This window comes from Austrofundulus limnaeus, unplaced genomic scaffold (genome assembly GCF_001266775.1).
Source record: "Austrofundulus limnaeus strain Quisiro unplaced genomic scaffold, Austrofundulus_limnaeus-1.0 Scaffold6, whole genome shotgun sequence".
Taxonomy (NCBI): domain Eukaryota; kingdom Metazoa; phylum Chordata; class Actinopteri; order Cyprinodontiformes; family Rivulidae; genus Austrofundulus; species Austrofundulus limnaeus.
In genome coordinates this window covers 37,370-58,355 of record NW_013952408.1, presented here as the reverse complement: position 1 = coordinate 58,355, position 20,986 = coordinate 37,370, and the positions used below count along the sequence as shown (strand labels likewise).

Genomic DNA, 20,986 nt, shown 5'->3' with positions numbered 1-20,986 from the left:
AAAAGTCCACTGACCAGCTCCAAAATTTCTGCGGTGTCGTTTGTTCCCTTTCATTTTCTTGTTGCCATCTTTTACGATAGACAAACACAATTTACTCACATACTCACAAAGTCTTACTCACAGGACAAAGGGAGGGAGAGCAGAACAAGCCTGTAGCATCATGATGAGCCACAGGTGGAGGAGGGCGGGTTGCACACCGTGACCCACGGTGGGTGTTATTGGTTCTGGTGAGACCACCGATCGACCCAGTTGGTAAAAAAAAAAAAAGTGTGTCAATCATAACCTGAGGTCCAGCAAGATATAGGTCATTGTTAAATGGGCAAAAACACCAATACGCATGCTCGGTGTAGATATACTCATTATTATTCATTTTGTTACTATACGACATCGAATAATGATATGCGTTGAGGATATTTCGCGATCACAATGTAAAATACAATTACGTTTTTTTTTAATAAATACCCCTGTAAATAAAAGTAAACAAAAAGAGGGGTAAACGCCAAGAAGCACGCTTGCCTTGTATACCGGAAGTGGCTGCCTGAGTTCACGCATGCGCAAATTAGCAATTTGTTGCCACAACACGTCGCACTCTCCCTCGGTGCAAACATCCAACATAACATAAACATATTGTAGTAAATTTAAAAAATAAGCACCAAAAAAAAAAACACAATTAAGGGATTATTATTTTTTTTATTTCCTGTGTCGCCACTTTAACTCCGCCTCCATTTTTTCCACTTCCTGTAAACGAGGCAGCCCCAGGTGTGTTGTTGACAGCCTCGCTCTCGAGTTTTCTGTTCCATCTCCTCTGTTTTGTTTTTAAAGATGGCTCAGGCTGGAGTTGTGCTGGACAGGGACCAGTTCAACTGCTCCATATGTCTGGACGTGTTGAAGTACCCGGTGACCATCCCGTGCGGACACAGCTACTGCTCGGAATGTATCCAGAACTACTGGGACCAGGACGACTTCTTCGGGGTCTTCGTTTGCCCGCAGTGTCGACAGAGCTTCAGCCCGAGGCCGTTGCTCGCCAGGAACACCATGCTGGCCGACGTGGTGGAGAAGTTCAAGAAGACGGGACTCCATGCGGACGAGCCCTCGGTGTCCGCGGAGGGGACTCAAAGTGCGCCCGACGCCAGCGACGTGGAGTGCGACGTCTGCTCGGGCAGGAAGAACAAAGCTGTCAAGTCCTGCTTGGTTTGTTTGGCCTCGTACTGCGACGTCCACGTTCAGCCTCACTACGAGTCTGCTGCTTTCAAGAAGCACAAACTGGTGTCGGCTAACAAGCGGCTCCAGGACACGATCTGCCCCCGACACGACAAGCTGCTGGAGGTGTACTGTCGCTCCGACAGGTGCTGCATCTGCTGCCTGTGTCTGACAGACGAACACAAAGGCCACGACACACTGCTAGTGAAGACAGAGATCCAGAACACACAGGTAATTTAATTACACTTATACTCAATAACTGACACACCACTGATGATCTAATGAGGTTAAAAATGAAGGAAGAAAAATAAAATATTTTTGTTGTGTTATAAAATCAAGTTAAAATTGAGAAAGCAGTCATTTAAACATATAAGTCATTATGGGTAAAGGTTTTACCATTTTAATCTTATTAAACGTATTATATTAAGTTTTGAAGAAGGGGTGGTATTAAGTTTGTAGCCTACTTCTTCCCACTCTTTTCCAAATCTGTTTCATTTTGTTATTTTATTACAATATTTTTGTGTTTTTATACATGTTTGTAAAAACCAAGACTTAGGTTTTTTTTATACTTTTTATGTGACTAAAACAACTGCGCAACATAAGCTACTATATTCGTTGTCCTGATGCATCACAGTAATCCAGGTAGAAAAAATCAAAAATAAAAAAATAAGTAGGTCCTCTGGATGGCTCTTCTTTAGTGAAATGTTTCGTCTCTCCTCCAAGAGACTTCAGTCTGAGGAGTTTCAGGTGAAATCAGCCTTATAAGCACTGCCTCCACATGGACAAACAGGTTAGTCACATTCAAAAGAGGGCCATCGCCTAACAATAGGCTTGATTAGCTCTATTGTTCATAGAGGGTCGTGTGCCCTATCATCTGACTGGTTTCGGCTGTGGTTATTTGGTGTTTTGTTATGTGTATAATCTGAGGATGCCGTGTATCCTCACCAGCCGACGATATCCCACGATTCAATGTGCGGGCAGCAAACTAAACAGAGAAACAAAGACGGAGTTTTTATTTTTTTTTAACGAGTCGGCGTAGTTTGGAAATTCACCACGAACCGAAGAATTTGCTTTTAAAAGTAAGTTTAGCAACCTAGCTGATGAAATTTACATTGCAATAAGATGTTAAATAAAAGAAAATGCAAATACAAGTTACTAGAATAAAATCATAACATTACGAGATTAAAATCATAATATTATGAGAATAAAATCAGAACATTACAAGATTAAAGTAATAATGTTACGAGAAAAGATAATATTCTAGCCTTTACATGAAAAGCATGCAGTTATAACTGCATTAAAATGAGGAATATTGAACAACTTTTCAATTTGTTCTTTAGTATTGATTAAAAATAAATAGTTAATCTTTTAGCACATCAGCATCAAATTATCAGTAATGTTATGACTTTATTCTCATAATATTATGACTTTATTTTTGTAATAATTTTAAAAAATCTGTGTGGCCCTGAAACTCCATCGTAGATGCTGGAGCTAAACACAAATTATTAATGTTTATTTATTTACGTTTAACATTTTAACAGTGAGGTTATTCTTCCAGTAAAAAGACGTATAAATACATGTTCCGACGCATTTTAAGTTCGACATGAAACTGATCACTATGGTAACAGGGAAGCGCGTGGTCACGCAAACTCACATGAAGCCGACGTCAGACGAAGGGTAGACCGTCTCATTTCACAGCAGTTTTTAGCAGCCTACCCAGCCCAGCGAGGATGTCGCCTACGTGACCCAGCTAGCTCATGAGGACCCAGCCCATGAATTGAGACACAGCCGTAGTGAGTGCAAGCGGGGTTCAAAGTCCCCTTGTTTTTGTCTCTCTTTCCCTATTTGTGTTGGGTATCGTTGGGACCCTGATTCACACCTTCTGCTCACAGGGGGCTGAGTCATACTTGCAATAACAGCGTTGTAGTATAGGTACTATATTCGTTCTAATTACAACTTGCCTACAAAAAGTCACTGTCAAGTCCATTAACCTTAAATGTGCTTTTTGAAAACACTTGTTACAACAGCTAAATAAAAATAGCTTTAGGTTTTCTTGGATTCTGTAATTTGGTGAAGTATGAGTTGAAGAGATGAGGTCAACATGTCTTTATTTCCAGCTGATTTGACTTGGAGGTGGAGCCGACAAGATAATATGCTATCAGGGGGCAATAGCCACTGTTTTCCAGCAGAACAATGTAACAAGATAATAACTTCACCTTCAGTTGGTTTTATTGAACACATCACACTGTGGTCTGTGTTTCTCCAATGTATTTACTTCATAAACATGACTTCTGATTTAAAAATTCCAACATTTTCCCTCAGAGGCAGCTCGATGAAATGAAACAGAACTCCCAAGAGAAGATTCAGCAAAAAGAAAAAGAGGCGCAGGAGCTGAGACAGGCAATTTTCTCTCTGACTGTAAGTGCTGATGCTCAGTCTTGTCACTCACATTAAATTGCCTCTTTGTTTTGAAACAGCCGGCACACTTGAGAATACTCTTAAACAGCACTGGTGGTGGTGGTTTTATTTTTAAACATTCCTCACTCCTTGCCTGCTCCGTTTGTCGCGTTGTGTCTGTCGCCCCCTAGCGTTCAGCTCGGGCAGCAGCTGAGGAGAGCGACGCCGTCTTCACCGAACTCATCCGCTCGATAGAGCTGAAGCGCTTTGAAGTGAGGGAGCTAATCAAAGCGCAGGAAAAGGCAGCGGTCGGCGAGGCCGAGCAGCTGCTGGAGATGATCCAGAAGGAAATCTCTGAGCTGCAGAAGAGCGAGACCGAACTCGACCAGCTGTCCCACATCGAGGACCCCGTCCATTTCCTCCAGGTGATATCTCCTATTCCTCAGGAGGGCGACTCAGCCGCACACAGTCCAGTGCTATCTTCTTTTTGTTTCCGTTCAGAGCTGTGGGTCCCTTCAAGCACCACCTGCGCTGTCGGCTTCGCCCGCAGTCATTGCAGACCCCGGCCTGTCCTTCTGCCCCGTGATGACAGCGGTGTCAGACGTTAAGGGACTGCTGCAGGAAGTGTGTCAGGGAGGATTTGTCAGCATCTATGAGAAAGGTAGATACGCTTTGTTTTTAAGTGACACGAGTTACTCCTTCTACCCTCCTGTATTTAACCTTCCTCTTTTATTGCAGTGAAAGATGTAAAAATTCTAAGTCCTCAAAATCCTGAAGTTCAGTGTGACCTTACCTTCACTGGTGAGACCGGGTCAGCTGCACAGATGGAATCACCGATAAGTAAGTCCATTCATACTTGTCTTTAAAATCTGTCTTTTTTCAGAGTTTTAGCACATTTGGATCCAATCCATTGTATAAATATTTATATTTTAATCCTGTTGCATAATTTTTATAGCATCAAACCAGCTAAAGCGAAAATATGAAATGCAAAAACGTTTAGCCTTTATCTGTTCAAGCAATTTCTTTTATGTGATTTAAGTTTAAGAAGCTGAGAAATGAAGTTTTTAGTTAAGTCATAACTTCAGATACCTTTTTTTATTTGTTTTTCGTTAATTTTTTTAAATGCTTTTTTTACATCAAAAATGCATTTTTTTCTGTAATAATACAGATTTATTTTTCAGCTACATAAATACACTCACCGGCCACTTTATTAGGTACACCACGCTAGTAACGGGTTGGACCCCCTTTTGCCTTCAGAACTGCCTCAATTCTTCGTGGCATAGATTCAACAAGGTGCTGGAAGCAGTCCTCAGAGATTTTGGTCCATATTGACATGATGGCATCACACAGTTGCCGCAGATTTGTCGGCTGCACATCCATGATGCGAATCTCCCGTTCCACCACATCCMAAAGATGCTCTATTGGATTGAGATCTGGTGACTGTGGAGGCCATTTGAGTACAGTGAACTCATTGTCATGTTCAAGAAACCAGTCTGAGATGATTTCAGCTTTATGACATGGCGCATTATCCTGCTGAAAGTAGCCATCAGATGTTGGGTACATTGTGGTCATAAAGGGATGGACATGGTCAGCAACAATACTCAGGTAGGCTGTGGCGTTGCAACGATGCTCAATTGGTACCAAGGGGCCCAAAGAGTGCCAAGAAAAGATTCCCCACACCATGACACCACCACCACCAGCCTGAACCGTTGATACAAGGCAGGATGGATCCATGCTTTCATGTTGTTGACGCCAAATTCTGACCCTACCATCCGAATGTCGCAGCAGAAATCGAGACTCATCAGACCAGACAACGTTTTTCCAATCTTCTCTTGTCCAATTTCGATGAGCTTGTGCAAATTGTAGCCTCAGTTTCCTGTTCTTAGCTGAAAGGAGTGGCACCCGGTGTGGTCTTCTGCTGCTGAAGCCCATCTGCCTCAAAGTTCGACATGTTGTGTGTTCAGAGATGCTCTTCTGCCTACCTTGGCTGTAACGGGTGGTTATTTGAGTCACTGTTGCCTTTCTATCAGCTCGAACCAGTCTGCCCATTCTCCTCTGACCTCTGGCATCAACAAGGCATTTCCGCCCACAGGACTGCCACTCACTGGATGTTTTTTCTTTTTCGGACCATTCTCTGTAAACCCTAGAGATGGTTGTGCGTGAAAATCCCAGTAGATCAGCAGTTTCTGAAATACTCAGACCAGCCCTTCTGGCACCAACAACCATGCCACGTTCAAAGGCACTCAAATCACCTTTCTTCCCCATACTGATGCTCGGTTTGAACTGCAGGAGATTGTCTTGACCATGTCTACATGCCTAAATGCACTGAGTTGCCGCCATGTGATTGGCTGATTAGAAATTAAGTGTTAACGAGCAGTTGGACAGGTGTACCTAATAAAGTGGCCGGTGAGTGTATAAACATTTGTGAATTATTAAGGAGAAACATATCTAACTTGGTTATAAATCATAAAAGTAGCAAAACTCTAGCTTGTTGGTTCTTGTTGAAAACATTTTGTTTGTGACTTGTGTTTTATGGTTACTAAATCATTTTAAGGTATTGTTTTTACTGAAAGCGCAATTCTATTAAATCAGATCTTTAATTAACTTTGTTAGATGGTTATTTTATTTTTTTTCGAGAATCCTGTTTTCTCTGGACCAGATTTGTTCAGTCATAACAGAACACTCTTTTTTTACATGTACAAAAACACTTAATATAACCAGTTTGGTTCATATGTTTGTTATGTGACACGTGTGTCCCTGTAGGTCTGATTTACCACATTCTTGTTGTACTGATCAGCAGCAGAAACTCTTCTCACAGCTTGTTTCCAGTGTTGTGTGCTGAATGCAGCAGACTCTTAACTGAATGTGAAACTCTGCTGTAACTTAAATATTTTATGTTTGCTGTTGCAGTCATTCCTCATGTTGGTTTAGACCAGGCTCCTGTAAACCCTCTGAACCCATTCCTCAGTGAAGGGGCAGCTGCGCCCATGTTTGTCTTCTCGCCATTTGGTAAACAGAACAAAACTTCCTCCTCATCTTGCTTCTGCCTGTCCTCTTGGTGCTTAAACGTTCCATCCTCTGTGTTCACTCAGGCTCCAAACTGTCCTCCGGATCCAGACAGAGACACCTTCAGCGTCGCGCTCACCCCAGGAGGAAATAAACCGACTGCATGTCAAACGGAACGTTTCACAGGCTGAAAATTATCCTACAAATCTGCACAGCCTGTCATGACTGAAACATTTTGACATTTTTATTTATTTATTATTTTTGGGCATTAAAATGAGGTGGAAACATGAATAGACTTAAGCTATCATTAAGCTCTAATAGGCAGCATTTACACACTAGTATACAAAACAAACAAAAAAAGTCACTGTAAATACTTTAACTGCATGCTTTTATAAGTATTCCTCATTTTTAACAAAAAACGTAAACTGACTTTTTTTTTGAAAATGTATAATTTGTGAGTCTACATTAAAAAAAGTTGAGTTTCTCAGATTGTGTTTGGACTCAGGGGTTGGTTTAGATTTCACCGTTTAAGTACAGACATCAGAAGACGGCTGACATAAGTAGAAACTTGTGTTTTCCTGTAAAACATTAAGCGTAAAATTACATTTGAAGGTCAGCGCACCTGCGGTGAACCTGCCTGGTGTGTGTTTAAGAGAGGCGTGTCTACAGCAGGTTGCTTTTTGCACAGCCTGGTCTGGGACTGCCTACTTTAGTTTGCCAGTTGTGATTGGAGGCTTGGAGTTGGAACAGGTGAAACCTGAGCAGCTGTTATTAGAACACCTGTGAGCTCCACCCGTCTCTGTCCTCTTCCTGTTTTGGCTTCGGTGATCAGGCAATGGCAGCCATGACTATTTCTGTCGAGCAGGACCAGTTCTGTTGTTCCGTGTGCTTGGAGGTTTTGCGGGACCCCGTCACCATCCCCTGTGGGCACAGCTACTGTCTGGACTGCATTGAGGACTACTGGAACACGGCCAAGCAGAAAGACCACTACAGCTGCCCTCAGTGCAGACAGGTGTTCAACCCCAGGCCTTTGCTGAGCAGGAACACGGTCCTGGCTGAGGTGGTGGAAAAGTTTCTGACGAGCGAGGCTCAAGCCACTAAACCGGACGAAGTGAAATGCGGCGCCTGCAGGGGGAGGAGCCGGGCCGTTAAATCCTGCCTCGCGTGCTTGGAGTCCTACTGCGCGGCCCACCTGAAGGTCCACGAGGAGCGCTTCCACAGGAAAGCCCACAAGCTGATCCCGGCCACGGAGAAGCTGAGAGAGAAGCTGTGCCCGCAGCACGACAAGCTGCTGCGTCTGTACTGCCACACCGACCAGCAGTGCGTGTGTTCGCAGTGCGTCAAAGAGAGGCACAGGGGCCACGACACGGTCTCAGTGGTGGGCGAGAGGGTCGCTCAGCAGGTGAGTCCAAACTCATTTAACCCCTAAAGGAAAACACTTATTTGTGCCATAAAGGGTTTTGCAGATGTCACTGTGTTTGCATCATTTATGCAAAAACGGTTACATGAAACCAGATATTTGAATTAAAGGGTCACTTCCCTGTTTTTATGTTTTTAGCTACATAAAAACAGGTTTATAGTATTATTAATTTCATTAAAAAATAAAACATTTCATACAATAAAACAATACAAATAAAATGAAAGGCAGAAGAAAAAAATCATATCTGCTCCTATATATATATATATATATATAATACATACACACATACTAGAAAATCTAGTCTCAATGCTTCACTATAAAAAAGTGGCAAATCTTTGCTTCTTTACTTGTAGGTGGAGCAATAAACCTCAGAACTAAAAACAATTAAGATAAACTAGGGAAGTTCTATTAAAAATACCTTCCTATGATTATTTACATGTGCCACAAATTAAAATGTGAGCAACCTTTTAATCTGTAACTCACCTTGACAAAAAAAGGAGCATTTATGTGTTTCAGCATTAAACAGGTGGTTATCCTTGACTAATACAGAAGAAAACTAATTAACTCTTAATGTCTGGAGTCATAAAAGCGCCTTTGATTAAATGTATACTTATTTCTAAAAACAGTCTGAGTGAAATCTTTTTGAAGTTTAAGCTGATTGCTGCAGTTGTAACCAAAGGTTTCTAGTGACATTTACCAGCCTTTTTTGATTATAGTTAAATAAAGGAAGCATCAGCCTTTGTTTAAGAAACACAAGCCACGGCTGCTTTAAACAAATGCTGTATACGTAATAATAAAACTCCATAGCACACGTTCTAAAATCTGACTCGAGTAAATAAAACCTTACAATGGTTCATTTCTAATCTCTTAGGTTTCTGTGATTCAAGTAGAGGAACAATAGGTGCTTAATTTTTGTTGTGAGGTACAGATTGTTCTGCAGCGCAGTGTGAGGCCTTCAGCAGGTGAAACATTGAACCCAGAAGCTAGAATAGTCCTACACTTCTTTTGTGCTCAATGTTACTGTGGCTAATGGAGCAAAGGTTTTCCAGTTTGATCCAATTCCTTGGCTGTGAAATCAAAATGTTCCTCCTTGAAAGCAAACCGTAGACTATTATTCCATGGAGCAGCAGGAGAGCGCACCCCGTGAGACGTTAATCTGTCGTGTCCTTGTAGAAGAAACTTAAGGAAACCTCTTTGAAGTCTGTGCAGAAGCTGAGAGACACCGAGAAGGAACTGAGATTCGTCATCAAATACATCAAGGTGAGTGCATTTTCCTGTAAGGATAGTTTTAATGTGTTGCTGTTTACCAGCGAGAGAGAGCGGCGCAATAACTTTAACCTTCACAGCACGCCACGGAGGCCGTGGTGGAGGAAAGTGAGAGGGTTTTCTCCAAACTGATCCGATCCATCGAGAAGCACAGCAACGAGGTGAAAGACCAGCTCAGAATCCAGGAGAGAGTGGTGGTCGGTCAGGCTGAGGAGGTGCTGGAGGTCATCCAGAGGGACATAGAGGAGCTCAGGAGGACCGAGGCTGAGCTGGAGAGGCTTGCTCACACGGACGACATCTACTTCCTTCAGGTCTGAAAGCAAATTAGTTTTTCTCGATTGCTTTGACCGGCTTGTTTCAGCAACAGTATTTCAGCAGAGCAGGAAACATCTCTTGTAAATGTGTTAACCCTTTCTCATTGGATCTACTCTCCTTTTGTAAAACAGTGAACACATTCATGCAGTCCAAACTCCACTGTTTTAGGAGTTTGAACTCTCAGTTGTTAGAGGTTACCTGGATCAGGGGCAGCTGTGTAGAGGAGTGGTTAGGGGAGTTATTCCTCTGAGAGAGTTGTCAGTTCAATTCCAATGCTGGATAGGACTGATGAGAAAGAGAGGTGAAGGGATCTGAGGAAGATAAGTCAATGTGTGAGCTGGAGGTGTAGTTGGAAGGGTTCAAGTTCCTGAAGAAAATCGGGCAACTGTTAATATAAGTTCTTCTGATGGTTACTTTAGTTTACATTTACAGTATTTACTGTAATATTTACAGTATTTCAGTTTTCAGCCATAGTTTGGAAAAAAAAGTCACAGAATCAGTAAAATTAGCATCAAAGCATTTCTGATACTAGATCCAGTTTTTGTTTTTTTTGCAAGAAGGAACGTTTGACAGAAATTTGTAGAAAGATAAATAGCATGAAAGCGATGTAATGGACTACAAAGATGAGAAATGATTCACCGAGTGCTGCATTTTGTCTGTTATCTAATGATTGATTGGAAGAGCTCAGACATTTGGTTGCAAGTCCATCCGTCCGTTTTCTTCTGCTTATCTGGGGTCGGGTCGCAGGTGCAGCAGCCTAAGCAGAGACCCAGACTTTCCTCCCCACGGCCACTTGGGTCAGCTCATCTGGGGGAATCCCAAGGTGTTCCCAGGACAGCTGAGAAACATAGTCCCTCCAGTGTGTCCTGGTTCTTCCTCTGGGCCTCCTCCCAGTGGGACATGCCCAGAACACCTCACCAGGGAGGCATCCAGGAGGCATCCTAACCAGATGCCCACCTCAACTGGTTCCTCTCGACGTGGAGGAGCAGCGGCTCTACTCTGAGTCCCTCCCGGATGAATGAGCTTCTCACCCTATCTCTAAGGGAGAACCCAGACACCCTGCAGAGGAAACTCATTTTGGTCGCTTGTATCTGCRATCTTGTTATTTTAGTCACTTCCCAAAGCTTGTGACCATAGATGAGGGTAGGAACATAGACTGACTGGTAAACTGGGAGCTGAGCCACTGCTTCACCACGACAGACCGGTACAACGCCCGCATCACGTCGTTTGAAAGCAATGTGTGCTTTTGTTTCAGATTTTTTTTAATGCTTTGCAAACAAAATGCATCACTTTGACCAGCACTGCCACAGTTTAGGCCTGTGTTTACACCTTTTTGAAAATGTGAAGTTTGAGTTGACTGGTGCATGAAAGCAATCATGAAAACCTGTAGTAGGTCTGTGGAACAATAATCTGAAGTTTTATATTCCAACTAGGAAAAAAACAGTGTAAATGTTAATATTTTGTTAGTAAAGATTTGCTCTGATCTGCAGAAGTGCAAGAGTCTTCATTTCCCTTCAAAGACGGTGGAGATGCCAAACACAGACGCTCTGACGTATCTGATGTATAAAACCATGAGAGATGACCTGGTTGATCTGAAGGAGAGCCTGGACGAAACACTCAGCAAAGATTTCAACAGAATATCAGATAAAGGTACATCTATTGTAGCAGCTGCTTTCTGTGGAGATAGTTTTGAACGTTTATGATTTTGTTTCTTTGAATTTTTAGCAAACTCACTAAAGGAAAGCAGCAACCTGAAGACGGCTGATAAAACTAAAGGTACAGAATTAAAGCTTAAAATTGGGGAAAGAAATTAAATTAACTCATCTTTTCCAAATTTAACAGTTAAAGACGCAGACATCTCGTATAACACTGAACCAAAGACGAGAACTGATTTTCTACAATGTGAGTCCAGTTCTTATATTTCATTATGTTGTTATAAACCTGTAATAACCCATAAATGCACTCTCCAGATTACAACGACCTGACTCTGGACCCGAACACAGCCAACTTCTACCTGAGCTTCTCCGAAGGGCGGAGAGCAGTGACGACCCGCTCCGAGCCGCAGCCCTACCCTGACCACCCGGACCGCTTCACCAGCTGGGCCCAGGTGCTGTGCAGAGCCGGGATGGCCGGGCGGTGCTACTGGGAGGTGGAGTGGGCCGGAAACGGAGGGGTCTCCATCGGCGTGTGCTACAAAAGCATGAACCGGATCGGGGGAGGGAGTGACTGCAAGCTGGGCCACAACTCCAAATCCTGGAGCCTGGACTGCGCCAACAAAGTCTGCTCGTTTCAGCACAACAAGGAGAGCGTGAGCATCACCGTCCCCTGCAGTAGCAGAATAGGAGTGTATCTGGACTTCACGGGTGGAACTTTAGCTTTCTACAATGTTTCAAATTCAATGGTTCCTATTCATAAAGAGAGAATCACGTTCACCCAGCCTGTGTACCCGGGGTTTTGGGTGGGGTTGGGTTCTACCTTGAAGCTGTCTTCCCTTTAAGAATGCAGTTTTGGGAGTAGTTTACAGGTGGTGTTGTTATTTTGAAAACAATAATGAAACAGACAAGTTATTGCTCACAACTCAGCTTTTTAATAACTGAACAAGTAGCAGCAAGACTTTGGTAAATCAAGCTTAGATCTTGTTGAAAGCAGCAACGTCAACACTCTGGACCTGTAGAGAAAGAAATCAAATGTTAACTTTTGTATTAAGTGAAAGTTTGACTCATTTTATGTAAAGTTAATTTAAATAAAGTTTCATTTAAGAGTGCCTTTTTTTCTTAAAATGAGTGCCTTTTTTTTCTTAAACAGAGTGGTTTCAATTTTAATGCAAAACAATTTACTTAATTTGTAGAAGAAAGTTATAATTGAATCAATTTAAATCTTGTGACGCTCACAATTCACTGCTCTACTTTAAAAAGAACAGTAACCAGGTTAAAGCTGTCCATGTAATGTGAACATGAAACCTGCTTTCCTGGGTGTGCTACTGTCCTGACACCTTTTTATTGCCAATTACCTCTATTCTTTGTCCACCATGTAAAGAATGACAGCAAAAATGAAAGTGGAGCAGGTAATAAAAAAAGGTGGATATAAATAAGTGAATATAACCTACATAGTCCTCAAACTTGGTGATTTCTTCCTCCAGGATATCTGTGCCAACTTTATCATCCTCAACCACACAGTTGATCTGCAGCTTCTTGATACCATAACCGACTGGAACCAGCTTTGAAGCTCCCCACAGGAGCCCATCCATCTGCACTGAGCGCACACACTCCTCCAGCTTCGCCATATCGGTCTCATCATCCCACTGAAGGAAACACGGGGGGAGGAAAGACCAAAAATATAAATCAGAACACTAGTTGTTTACAGCCTCTCTTCTACACGTTAGCCTAAGATTCAACTGTCAATTTTCATCCCAACAAAAACAGAGTTCAGAAATGTACATACAGGTTTGACATCCAACAGGATGGAGGACTTGGCAATGACAGCAGGTTTCTTGGCTTTCTTGGCTGCATAGGCTTCTAGACGCTCCTGCTTGAGGCGCTCTGCCTCTTCATCTTCTTCATCACTGCCAAACAAGTCTATGTCATCATCGTCATCACTATTTTCCACCTTCACCTGTTTGACTGGAGCTGCCTGGACTGGAGCGGCCTAGCCATAAAAAAAACAAAACATGGAAACAAACTTATCAAAAGGATATTTACCATTTTCAATCATAACATTGATGTAAATGAAATGACTGCTCATGCAGCTGCAGAGATTTTAGAATATATTACATTAATTATTATTTACCTTAGCACATGGGACAGCTGCTGGTGCAGGAGACTTCTCCAGGACAACCACTCTGGACTCCAGCTTCTGCAAAGCTGCCCTCATCTCCTCCACCACTGTGACATGCAACAAAGTATTACTGTTAATCTCTGGTAAAGAGCAGCACCTCCGGCATGGAGAAGCACATTGTTGTTGGTGGATTTCAGTCACCAAATAAACACAAACCAACCTTTGTGCAGAGTCTGGTTCTCCAGCTCCAGGCTCTTCATGCGTGCAACCAGCTCCTGGTCTCCTGAGTGTGAAGATGACTGTGGGAAGATAAACCTGATAAGTACAAGTTATGTAAAAAACATCAGAAAAGCAGTATTTACTAAGCTAATATCCAAGTTCAGATTTATCTTTACATCTAAAGAAAAAAAAAACGAGCACTAAAAATGTGACGTTTAAAGAAACAAACCCATGCAGACAAACTGTCCTAATGGTTTTCACACAAAGGAAAAGAACCTTGTCCCTCATACTGAGCATTTTCCAAACAACAGCTTCATGTTGTACTAACACTAACATGCTCGACGGCAGGCAGCAGAAGACGCAGTCAGGATGTCAGTCATGCAGCATTCTCAGACCTGAAGAGCAAAGCCCACCGTGGAGAAACTTACAGTTCTGTGCTGCCGTTTCTGCTGGCGCCCTTTAACTGGCTGCTGGGCTGCTTTCATCTGCCCCCCCTCAGTAAAGTACAAGGTAAAATGAGAACACAAAAACCAGACTCTGCATATTCCACATAAAATTCTTCTTTTTTTTTTAAACAGTTTCAAAATAATTTGTCAGAAAAGCAACCGTGACATCAAATACGGACTAAAATGTTAAATCCAGATAGGTCAATGTTTAGGCCTGCTGCAATAACCAAAAAATTTAATTAATTTAAAGAAAAATCAATTTATCGCAGGATAAATTGAACCTTGGGTTCACTGAGAGTATATTTTTTTTAAATTAAACACTACACAAATTTTGTAAATAGGGATGCACAATAGATCGGCATTAATATCAATATCGGCCGATATTGGTCATTTTTTAAGAATATCGTATCGGTCAGTCTGATATGTAAAACTGGGCCGATATTAACATCCGATATTAATTTCCCACTTTTTATCTTTGTGTTTCTGTTTTGAGAGGGGAGATGGTTGGTTGAGCAGCATCTGTTTGATCATGATAGTGATATTGATGCTGCACAGCCAGGAATAACTGAAGTAGGGAGCCATGTCAGAGGCCTGGTCATTTTTTTTTACGGTATCAAGAGAAGACCCGAGTGTGTTTGTGCGCATATGTAGAATATAATTTGTGTGTTTGTGTAATATCATTAAATACAGGTTATCAATCATAACAGCAATAATTATTTCGGATATTGGCTGAAATTTTCATATCGGTGCATCCCTGTTTGTAAACTTCCGTAAATTTCATAAGCGGCATGACAGTGACTGCAATTATTATGTGAAGCCAGTGGAAGACACAAAATAAATGATGCCAGCTTGGATGGGAGGAGGTGGGAAGCTATGTTACATCTCTAGCAGCTGTCGTGTGTGGTTTTACCAATCTCCAGTCCCGGTCTGATTGTAACCCCCACCCCCACCCCCACAAACGTACGTAAATATCAACTGCTGTAAGCGTCGTAAACGGCTATCATTATATTAATAAAAATGGTCTACGATCATGTTTATCACAATAATTTATGACAATCCAGCAAAATTTATTATCGTAACATGCTTAATTCTGCTTCACAAAATTTAATTATTGCCTCACATTAGGCTTAGACCATATTACGGAGAACAAGAATATTACTATGAATTATATGGATCTTTCAGAATTTGCAAAATCAGTTATTCAATTAGAGAGGCTCACTAAAACTATAAATTGACTGTTTAGTTTAAAAATCAGGCTCTAAATAGTTTTCTTTTTATTTCTCCATAATACAAAATAAAGTTGAATTTCTTTCACCAAAGGTCAACCAACAGTACATGATGCATTTATCAGCAAATCCAGTTTTGGCATTTAAATTCTCCACTGTTTACAGTCATGATGTCAGTCATTCATTCTTAATTTCTGTTTACATATGAACAATAGCTAGACAGGAAATGATGAAATAATGTACTGTTGATTGTATATTGACCTGAACTATCACGAGCTGTGTGAGGGTACACTTTCCCAGAAGAGGAAGGTTGTAAAATGAGGTTTGTGGTGTCAAAAACCTTTACTAGAAAAGGACAGTGATGTACACAAATGGCAGAACTGCAGCAGAAATTCTATGGTTTAACGCAAAGTGGGCATCATATTAACYGGGCTTTATTTTCCTGAGCAATTAGTCATTGATAAGACCTTTAGCTGAGGCTGTTAAATTCTCATCAACATGCAGAATTTATTTTTTTGCTCATTTTTCAGCTCTGGTCAAGAAAACTTTCTGAACAGCTCATCTTCAAATAAAAGAAAAATCGATTTACTACAACTATAACTTTAATGGCTAATGATAAAAAACTGACATTTTGTTTCTAAATGAAAGAGCAAAAGCAAAAATGACAATATATAAATTTCCCAGGTGCAGCCGCATGTAGTGCTTTAACTCAGTAACAGAACAAGCTATATCTTCTCTCACTTCTTCCCGGGTCTGTGTAGGAACTCAGATCTCAGTCGATGTGACAAGCCAAGGCAGCTGCTGAATCACCTGACCCCTCACTACAACAAGCCACTTCTAAATCGAGAGCCTTAACCAACAAGCAGACAGCTGCTCGGGGCTGCTGAGAACTGTGGCAGACGGTGACACGACTACTGTCCAAACCTACAGGGCACTGACAAGAGAGCTGTGCAGCCACTAACACACTTCAGTTCACTGAAAGGACTGGAAACACGTGAACCCATCAACGTATCACAAAAAAACAACAACTTTTAAGATATTTTGAGTGAAAGCTCTACCTGCTGCTGCAGAGTGGTAGGACCATTGGCTCCCTCGTAGAAGCACTTCTCCGCCTCGTCGTAGCGGTGTTTGTCGAACCAGATGTTCTCTGTGGCAAGGCACTGCAGTCCACTCATTTTGGTGCTGAGGAGGAAAGAAAACGCGTCAGTATGCAGGGCGATGTAAATATTCTGACAGCTGGTCTTGCTCGACAGTCGTGGCAAAGGTTTAGTTGTTACAAGCAGCACAAATCAGGGACAGGATCTCAGCAACAAAACATGGCTTTATTAGCTGCTTGGCTGTGACTTTGCCACAGGAAAGGTTACGGCGCCATGCAGCCACGGGCAGACGTGTTGATGGGATGAGATTAAGTCCAACAGACAATTTCTGGTATTTATAAACCTAACAATAAGCTCAGAATAGTTTATGGTGACCAATGATAATATATTAACTAGACATGTTTCACCCCCTTCACTTGCAAATGGTTACTGAAGCAGAAAGCCACACGTTGCTCAAACAAACAGATTTGCCTTGTCTGCAAAGTCTGGATTATGGAAACAAAAGGTTGGCTGCGGCCTACCAAGCCTGTGTAAAATAAAACACCCACTTTATTGTTGTACTCTGAAATAAAATAAAAAACAAATCTCCTTTTAAAAACACTTTCTACTCAACATGTGGAACTAATGTTTGACAATTCTATAAGTTTAAACAGAAATTAGCACACCTTAAGCAAAAAACACAATACTGCAGACATAAATAATCACAGTTGTTAAATAAGCCGAACACACATCACGTTCTGTGTGGGAGGTGTCGTACTTGTCCCATCTCGGCCTGCTCTCCGTCTCAGAGAAGCCTCTCTTCCTCGGGTGCGCCCCCCTGCTGCCTTTGCTCCCCGGCTCAGTTTCAGAGGCGGTGCGATTTCGACCTCTACCTGCCTGACGGTGAGGGGTACCGGAAGCCTTCACAGTGACGACGGCAGGCCCCTGATCCGGCTGTGGGTCCTGGCTGCGTCTGGAGTGGAAGGTCAAGCTTCCCCTTGCGTTTGGACTCCGCGGAGAAGACGACAGGGGTCCGTTGCCGTTAGAAGCCACCCGCCGCTGGTAGTTACCCTCTGCCTGCTCGTAGATGTTGCGGTTGTACCACACGGCTTCGGCCTGCAGGCCCTGCAGGACAGGGCTTCGACCGTAGACGCCGCTCGCTTCCACAGAGGAGCCCAGCCGCTCGTCTTCGGCGCCGGAGCTCTCCGACTGGGACAAACGCGAGCGATGTCGCAGCCGCCCAAACTGGACGTTGTCTCCACTGATGATTCCTCGCTCCACCGTGGGAACGTTGCCCTGCCTGAAGGCCCCGACTGGGACAGCACCCTGAGGGACTTCTCTCTGCTGAGGAGTTTTGTCCATTTCTTTACTAAAGGGGGCGTCTTCTCTACCGACTTGGGTATTGAAGTTGTAAAAGAGAGAAAAGATAGAAACTAGAAATGATATTTTAGGGCGACGTTAGCATCACAGTGAAACATGCTGATTAGAAGAAAGCTTTGAAAGCAGCTGAAATGGGATGCAGTCTGATCAAGACGATGAAGTTACCAGTTATTTATCTCTAACAGAATGGATCGCTTCAAGAATAAACTTGGCAGCTTTTGAAACAAGCCTCAAAAATGGATCAAGGATCATTCCGACACTGGACTTTGAAAAAGCAAATGAACAAGCAAGGCAAAACTGCAACACGACACCACTCATGACTGATAAACTGGTCAGTATTAAAGTTAAAAGTGCTTGCAGTGTTTCCTCAGTGTGTGTATTTCTCTCTCCTTTCTATAAAATGTGATTTTATGATTAAACAGTTCGGCAGGACAAATATTTTCCAGCTTTTTGGCAGGAGTTCATCAGAACAAAGCTGTTCCATTCACACACAGAGGAAACACTGCTAATGAATGTGACAAGATGCCCCTTCCTAAACATCCATGAAGCCCACCTGTGCAGCAGGCAGCGGCGCTCACCTTTGTTTTGGCATGTTGGGAGGATAATGCACGCTGTGGAATTCAATACTAGTGTAATTGAAAGCATTTACTACACAAATCAAACTTCAAGGCATATAAAATGAAAATGCTATAAACAGCAAGGCGCACAAAAAAATAAAAAAGAAATAGACAATTCATGTTATGCATAAAATGAAAACATGAAACCATGTTAGTGCAGATGCAGTCTCAAATGCCAACTTATTCTGAACAATAAACCAAAATTATTATAGTGATCAAGTCTTAAACCAGTCAACTTTTTTTGGGATAATGCTGGCACCCGTTTATTATAATTAGACTAAATTATAAGTCAGAAACAGTTTAGCACCTAAGCAAAATGCAAAGCATCTGCTTATGTTGAACTTTAAAATAAAACTGATTTAAGACGGTGTTGTATAAAGTACTTCAAAGTGATACTTGAGTAAAAGTACAAGTATCTTATCATAAAAATACTTTGGTAAAAGTTAAAGTCTTCTCTAAAATATTACTTGAGTAAAAGTCTTAAAGTATCTGATATTTTTTGTACTTAATTATCAAAAGTAAATTTCTGACAAAAAATCTACTTAAGTGTTAAAAGTAAAAGTACTGAGTAAAAGTGAGCCGTTAGATTTTCCAAAATGACATTTATTGGGAGGCGACTTCTCCAAAAAACATTTTTCTAACAGTGTGCAGCTGTGATGGGTTGTGTACAAACTAAAAGGGTGTCAGAATTGTATATATTTATACTTCTCATCCAACCACAATTAAATTAACTCTATCCAGGAAACACAATTCATCAGGATAGTATTTTTTAAGTAATAACAACTTGGAATAAAATAGAGGAGTTACGACTTTCTACTTCTTACCTTTTTAAAAAAATGTAGAGTAGAAAGTACAGATAATTGTGTTAAAATGTAATGAGTAAAAGTAAAAAGCACGTTGAAAAATAATTACTTAAGTAAAGTACAGATAACCAAAATTTCTACTTAAGTACAGTAACAAAGTATTTGCACTTAGTTACTTTACAACTGATTTTAATCGATTAACGAGTTTTCCTAAAAGACTTGTAATCCTACACAGGCTTCTCAGAGATGCTTAAGCAGGTTTACCCTTAAAATTAGGACTATAAATGTGGAAAAAGAAGAGAAATAAAACGTTTTTTTTTTACAAGACTTTTGCAGTATACCGCATAGATTTAAGCAATTTGGATTAAACTGGCAGCTGAGTTCAAACTTGTAAAATAAAAGTCTGCAAATACCACCTATCTCAATACTCACCTTTAGTAAGAGGGAAAAATGTGCAGGAAAATAAAGTTAATATGAAATAAAGTTAAACCCTTCCTGAAATAAAGATCAAATGTACCACCAACACTGCAAAAGGTGATTTATTTAGTCCTAATACTAGCAACAAACAGGAGAAACTGATATATAACAATAATAAAAAGTGCACTGTCTCCATTTCTGCAGGTAAAGTTTTCTGACAGCCCCACCAACTTGTTGATTTGCCACGTGGCGCAAAGTAAATTTGAAGTCGGAAAACTTCCTGACTTTTACAAACAGCACACTTTTTAGGATATTCCGAATCATAAAATTAAACTTTAGCTCACTTACTTTTGGTTTTATTCGACGTTTTATGGCCTAGTGATTGTCAACCTGCGTGCTGCCACAGCTGTAATCCGACAGTAAAGGACGGGCTTTAACGGGCAGCCGCCACTCTTCCGTTTCAGAGGGGGGGAGATGTAAGAAATTTCTTCAGTTATCTACGTTTTATTCTAAATATTAAACAATAATGTTCATGTACATAATCTATAATCCAAACCTTAATTTTTTCTGACACGATAGGGGATTTTAATTTTAGCTCCAAGCGTATTTTACAGTTGGTATGATCCATTTTGATGAAACAACTTCATTTCCCATGATGCTTTGGAACAAACACGGAAGTTGACGGTAGCTTTTGCCAGGATTGCCCATAGATATAAAGGCTATATAAATCTGTGGGATTGCCAAGTCGGTCACAATTTTGATTGAAAATGTTTAATTTCCAATAAAAATTTTAAACATTGATACAACAAGAAAATGTGTAGATTTTGTTTTGAGCTTCATGCACCCCCCACACCCAGCCATGTTGTAGTTTTTATTCTTTTCATTTTTTCACAGTGAATTAAAGAATCAACGTTTTCCTGTTTCCTTTTCTCCATAACTCACAACAGGTTATGTGTTACTGAATATCAGTTAAATGATACTTTCTAAGAACAGTTTAAAGATCAAACAATTTAATATTCATTCACAACAAGAGAGCTACCCCTTTTTTGTTTGAAAGCAAAATACAATGTCGCAGGTTGAAGTTCAGTCCAGTCCAAAACAGTGTAAACTTTTAACCGTCCTGTTCAACTGCTGAATCACTGTTGCAAGTCTCATCACTTTTTCTTTGTAACATGAAAAAAATGGCACCAGTTTCAAAAGTTCACAGTGTTGGTCAGAGGTCTAAAGTGTGCAAAAAGAGATGTTTGAGTGTAAAATGCTTGAATAAACAACACTCTTTCTGCTCCGGTGATTATGCCTGTGTGGAGCTAAAACAAAGCTGTGCTCTCAGACCAAATCTGATACATATTTAGGGTTTTCAGAGCAAGACCTGACTCACAACACATCCCAACTTATTTATGGGTCAGCGGAGGAAGAACACCAAC

At 41.3% G+C, this 20,986-nt stretch overlaps 3 protein-coding genes across 5 annotated transcripts; 2 read left to right on the top strand and 1 right to left on the bottom strand.

The window, feature by feature from the left end:
- The first annotated feature begins 633 nt into the window (after window positions 1–633).
- ftr67 (finTRIM family, member 67) lies at window positions 634–6,894 on the top strand. Its single transcript, XM_014028946.1, has 7 exons — window positions 634–1,431; window positions 3,523–3,618; window positions 3,789–4,022; window positions 4,099–4,258; window positions 4,336–4,437; window positions 6,508–6,606; window positions 6,690–6,894. The coding sequence occupies exons 1-7, from the start codon at window positions 823–825 to the stop codon at window positions 6,755–6,757; spliced, it is 1,368 nt and encodes a 455-aa protein (XP_013884400.1). The 5' UTR covers window positions 634–822; the 3' UTR covers window positions 6,758–6,894.
- A 213-nt stretch (window positions 6,895–7,107) lies between these two features.
- On the top strand, window positions 7,108–12,123 carry LOC106532771 (E3 ubiquitin/ISG15 ligase TRIM25). 2 transcript variants are annotated; one of them, XM_014028920.1, is made up of 7 exons: window positions 7,108–8,005; window positions 9,224–9,283; window positions 9,370–9,600; window positions 11,095–11,254; window positions 11,330–11,380; window positions 11,447–11,506; window positions 11,575–12,123. In XM_014028920.1, exons 1-7 carry the CDS (start codon window positions 7,439–7,441, stop codon window positions 12,099–12,101), a joined length of 1,656 nt encoding a protein of 551 aa, XP_013884374.1. In that variant the 5' UTR covers window positions 7,108–7,438; the 3' UTR covers window positions 12,102–12,123. The 2 variants fall into 2 exon arrangements, with proteins under 2 accessions (XP_013884374.1, XP_013884368.1); XM_014028914.1 differs by having other exon boundaries at window positions 9,197–9,283.
- A 48-nt stretch (window positions 12,124–12,171) lies between these two features.
- eef1da (eukaryotic translation elongation factor 1 delta a (guanine nucleotide exchange protein)) lies at window positions 12,172–19,969 on the bottom strand. Of its 2 annotated transcripts, XM_014028929.1 has the most exons (9): window positions 19,911–19,968; window positions 17,124–17,739; window positions 16,328–16,451; window positions 14,026–14,091; window positions 13,599–13,677; window positions 13,391–13,485; window positions 13,046–13,249; window positions 12,711–12,905; window positions 12,172–12,272 (listed from the first exon to the last, which is right to left on the bottom strand). In XM_014028929.1, exons 2-9 carry the CDS (start codon window positions 17,705–17,707, stop codon window positions 12,234–12,236), a joined length of 1,386 nt encoding a protein of 461 aa, XP_013884383.1. In that variant the 5' UTR covers window positions 17,708–17,739; window positions 19,911–19,968; the 3' UTR covers window positions 12,172–12,233. The 2 variants fall into 2 exon arrangements, with proteins under 2 accessions (XP_013884383.1, XP_013884392.1); XM_014028938.1 differs by lacking the exon at window positions 14,026–14,091 and having other exon boundaries at window positions 19,911–19,969.
- Between the last annotated feature and the right edge of the window lie 1,017 nt (window positions 19,970–20,986).

Coding starts and splice junctions, on each gene's coding strand:
- LOC106532771 (XM_014028914.1), top strand. CDS start 7,439: ATGGCAGCCATGACTATTTCTGTCGAGCAGGACCAGTTCTGTTGTTCC. Junction 9,601..11,094: donor ACGACATCTACTTCCTTCAG/GTCTGAAAGCAA, acceptor TCTGATCTGCAG/AAGTGCAAGAGTCTTCATTT. Junction 11,255..11,329: donor CAACAGAATATCAGATAAAG/GTACATCTATTG, acceptor TTGAATTTTTAG/CAAACTCACTAAAGGAAAGC.
- eef1da (XM_014028929.1), bottom strand. CDS start 17,707: ATGGACAAAACTCCTCAGCAGAGAGAAGTCCCTCAGGGTGCTGTCCCA. Junction 16,452..17,123: donor AGCAGGCCGAGATGGGACAA/GTACGACACCTC, acceptor TTTCCTCCTCAG/CACCAAAATGAGTGGACTGC. Junction 13,250..13,390: donor CAGCTGTCCCATGTGCTAAG/GTAAATAATAAT, acceptor TTTTATGGCTAG/GCCGCTCCAGTCCAGGCAGC.
- ftr67 (XM_014028946.1), top strand. CDS start 823: ATGGCTCAGGCTGGAGTTGTGCTGGACAGGGACCAGTTCAACTGCTCC. Junction 4,023..4,098: donor ACCCCGTCCATTTCCTCCAG/GTGATATCTCCT, acceptor GTTTCCGTTCAG/AGCTGTGGGTCCCTTCAAGC. Junction 4,438..6,507: donor ACAGATGGAATCACCGATAA/GTAAGTCCATTC, acceptor TTGCTGTTGCAG/TCATTCCTCATGTTGGTTTA.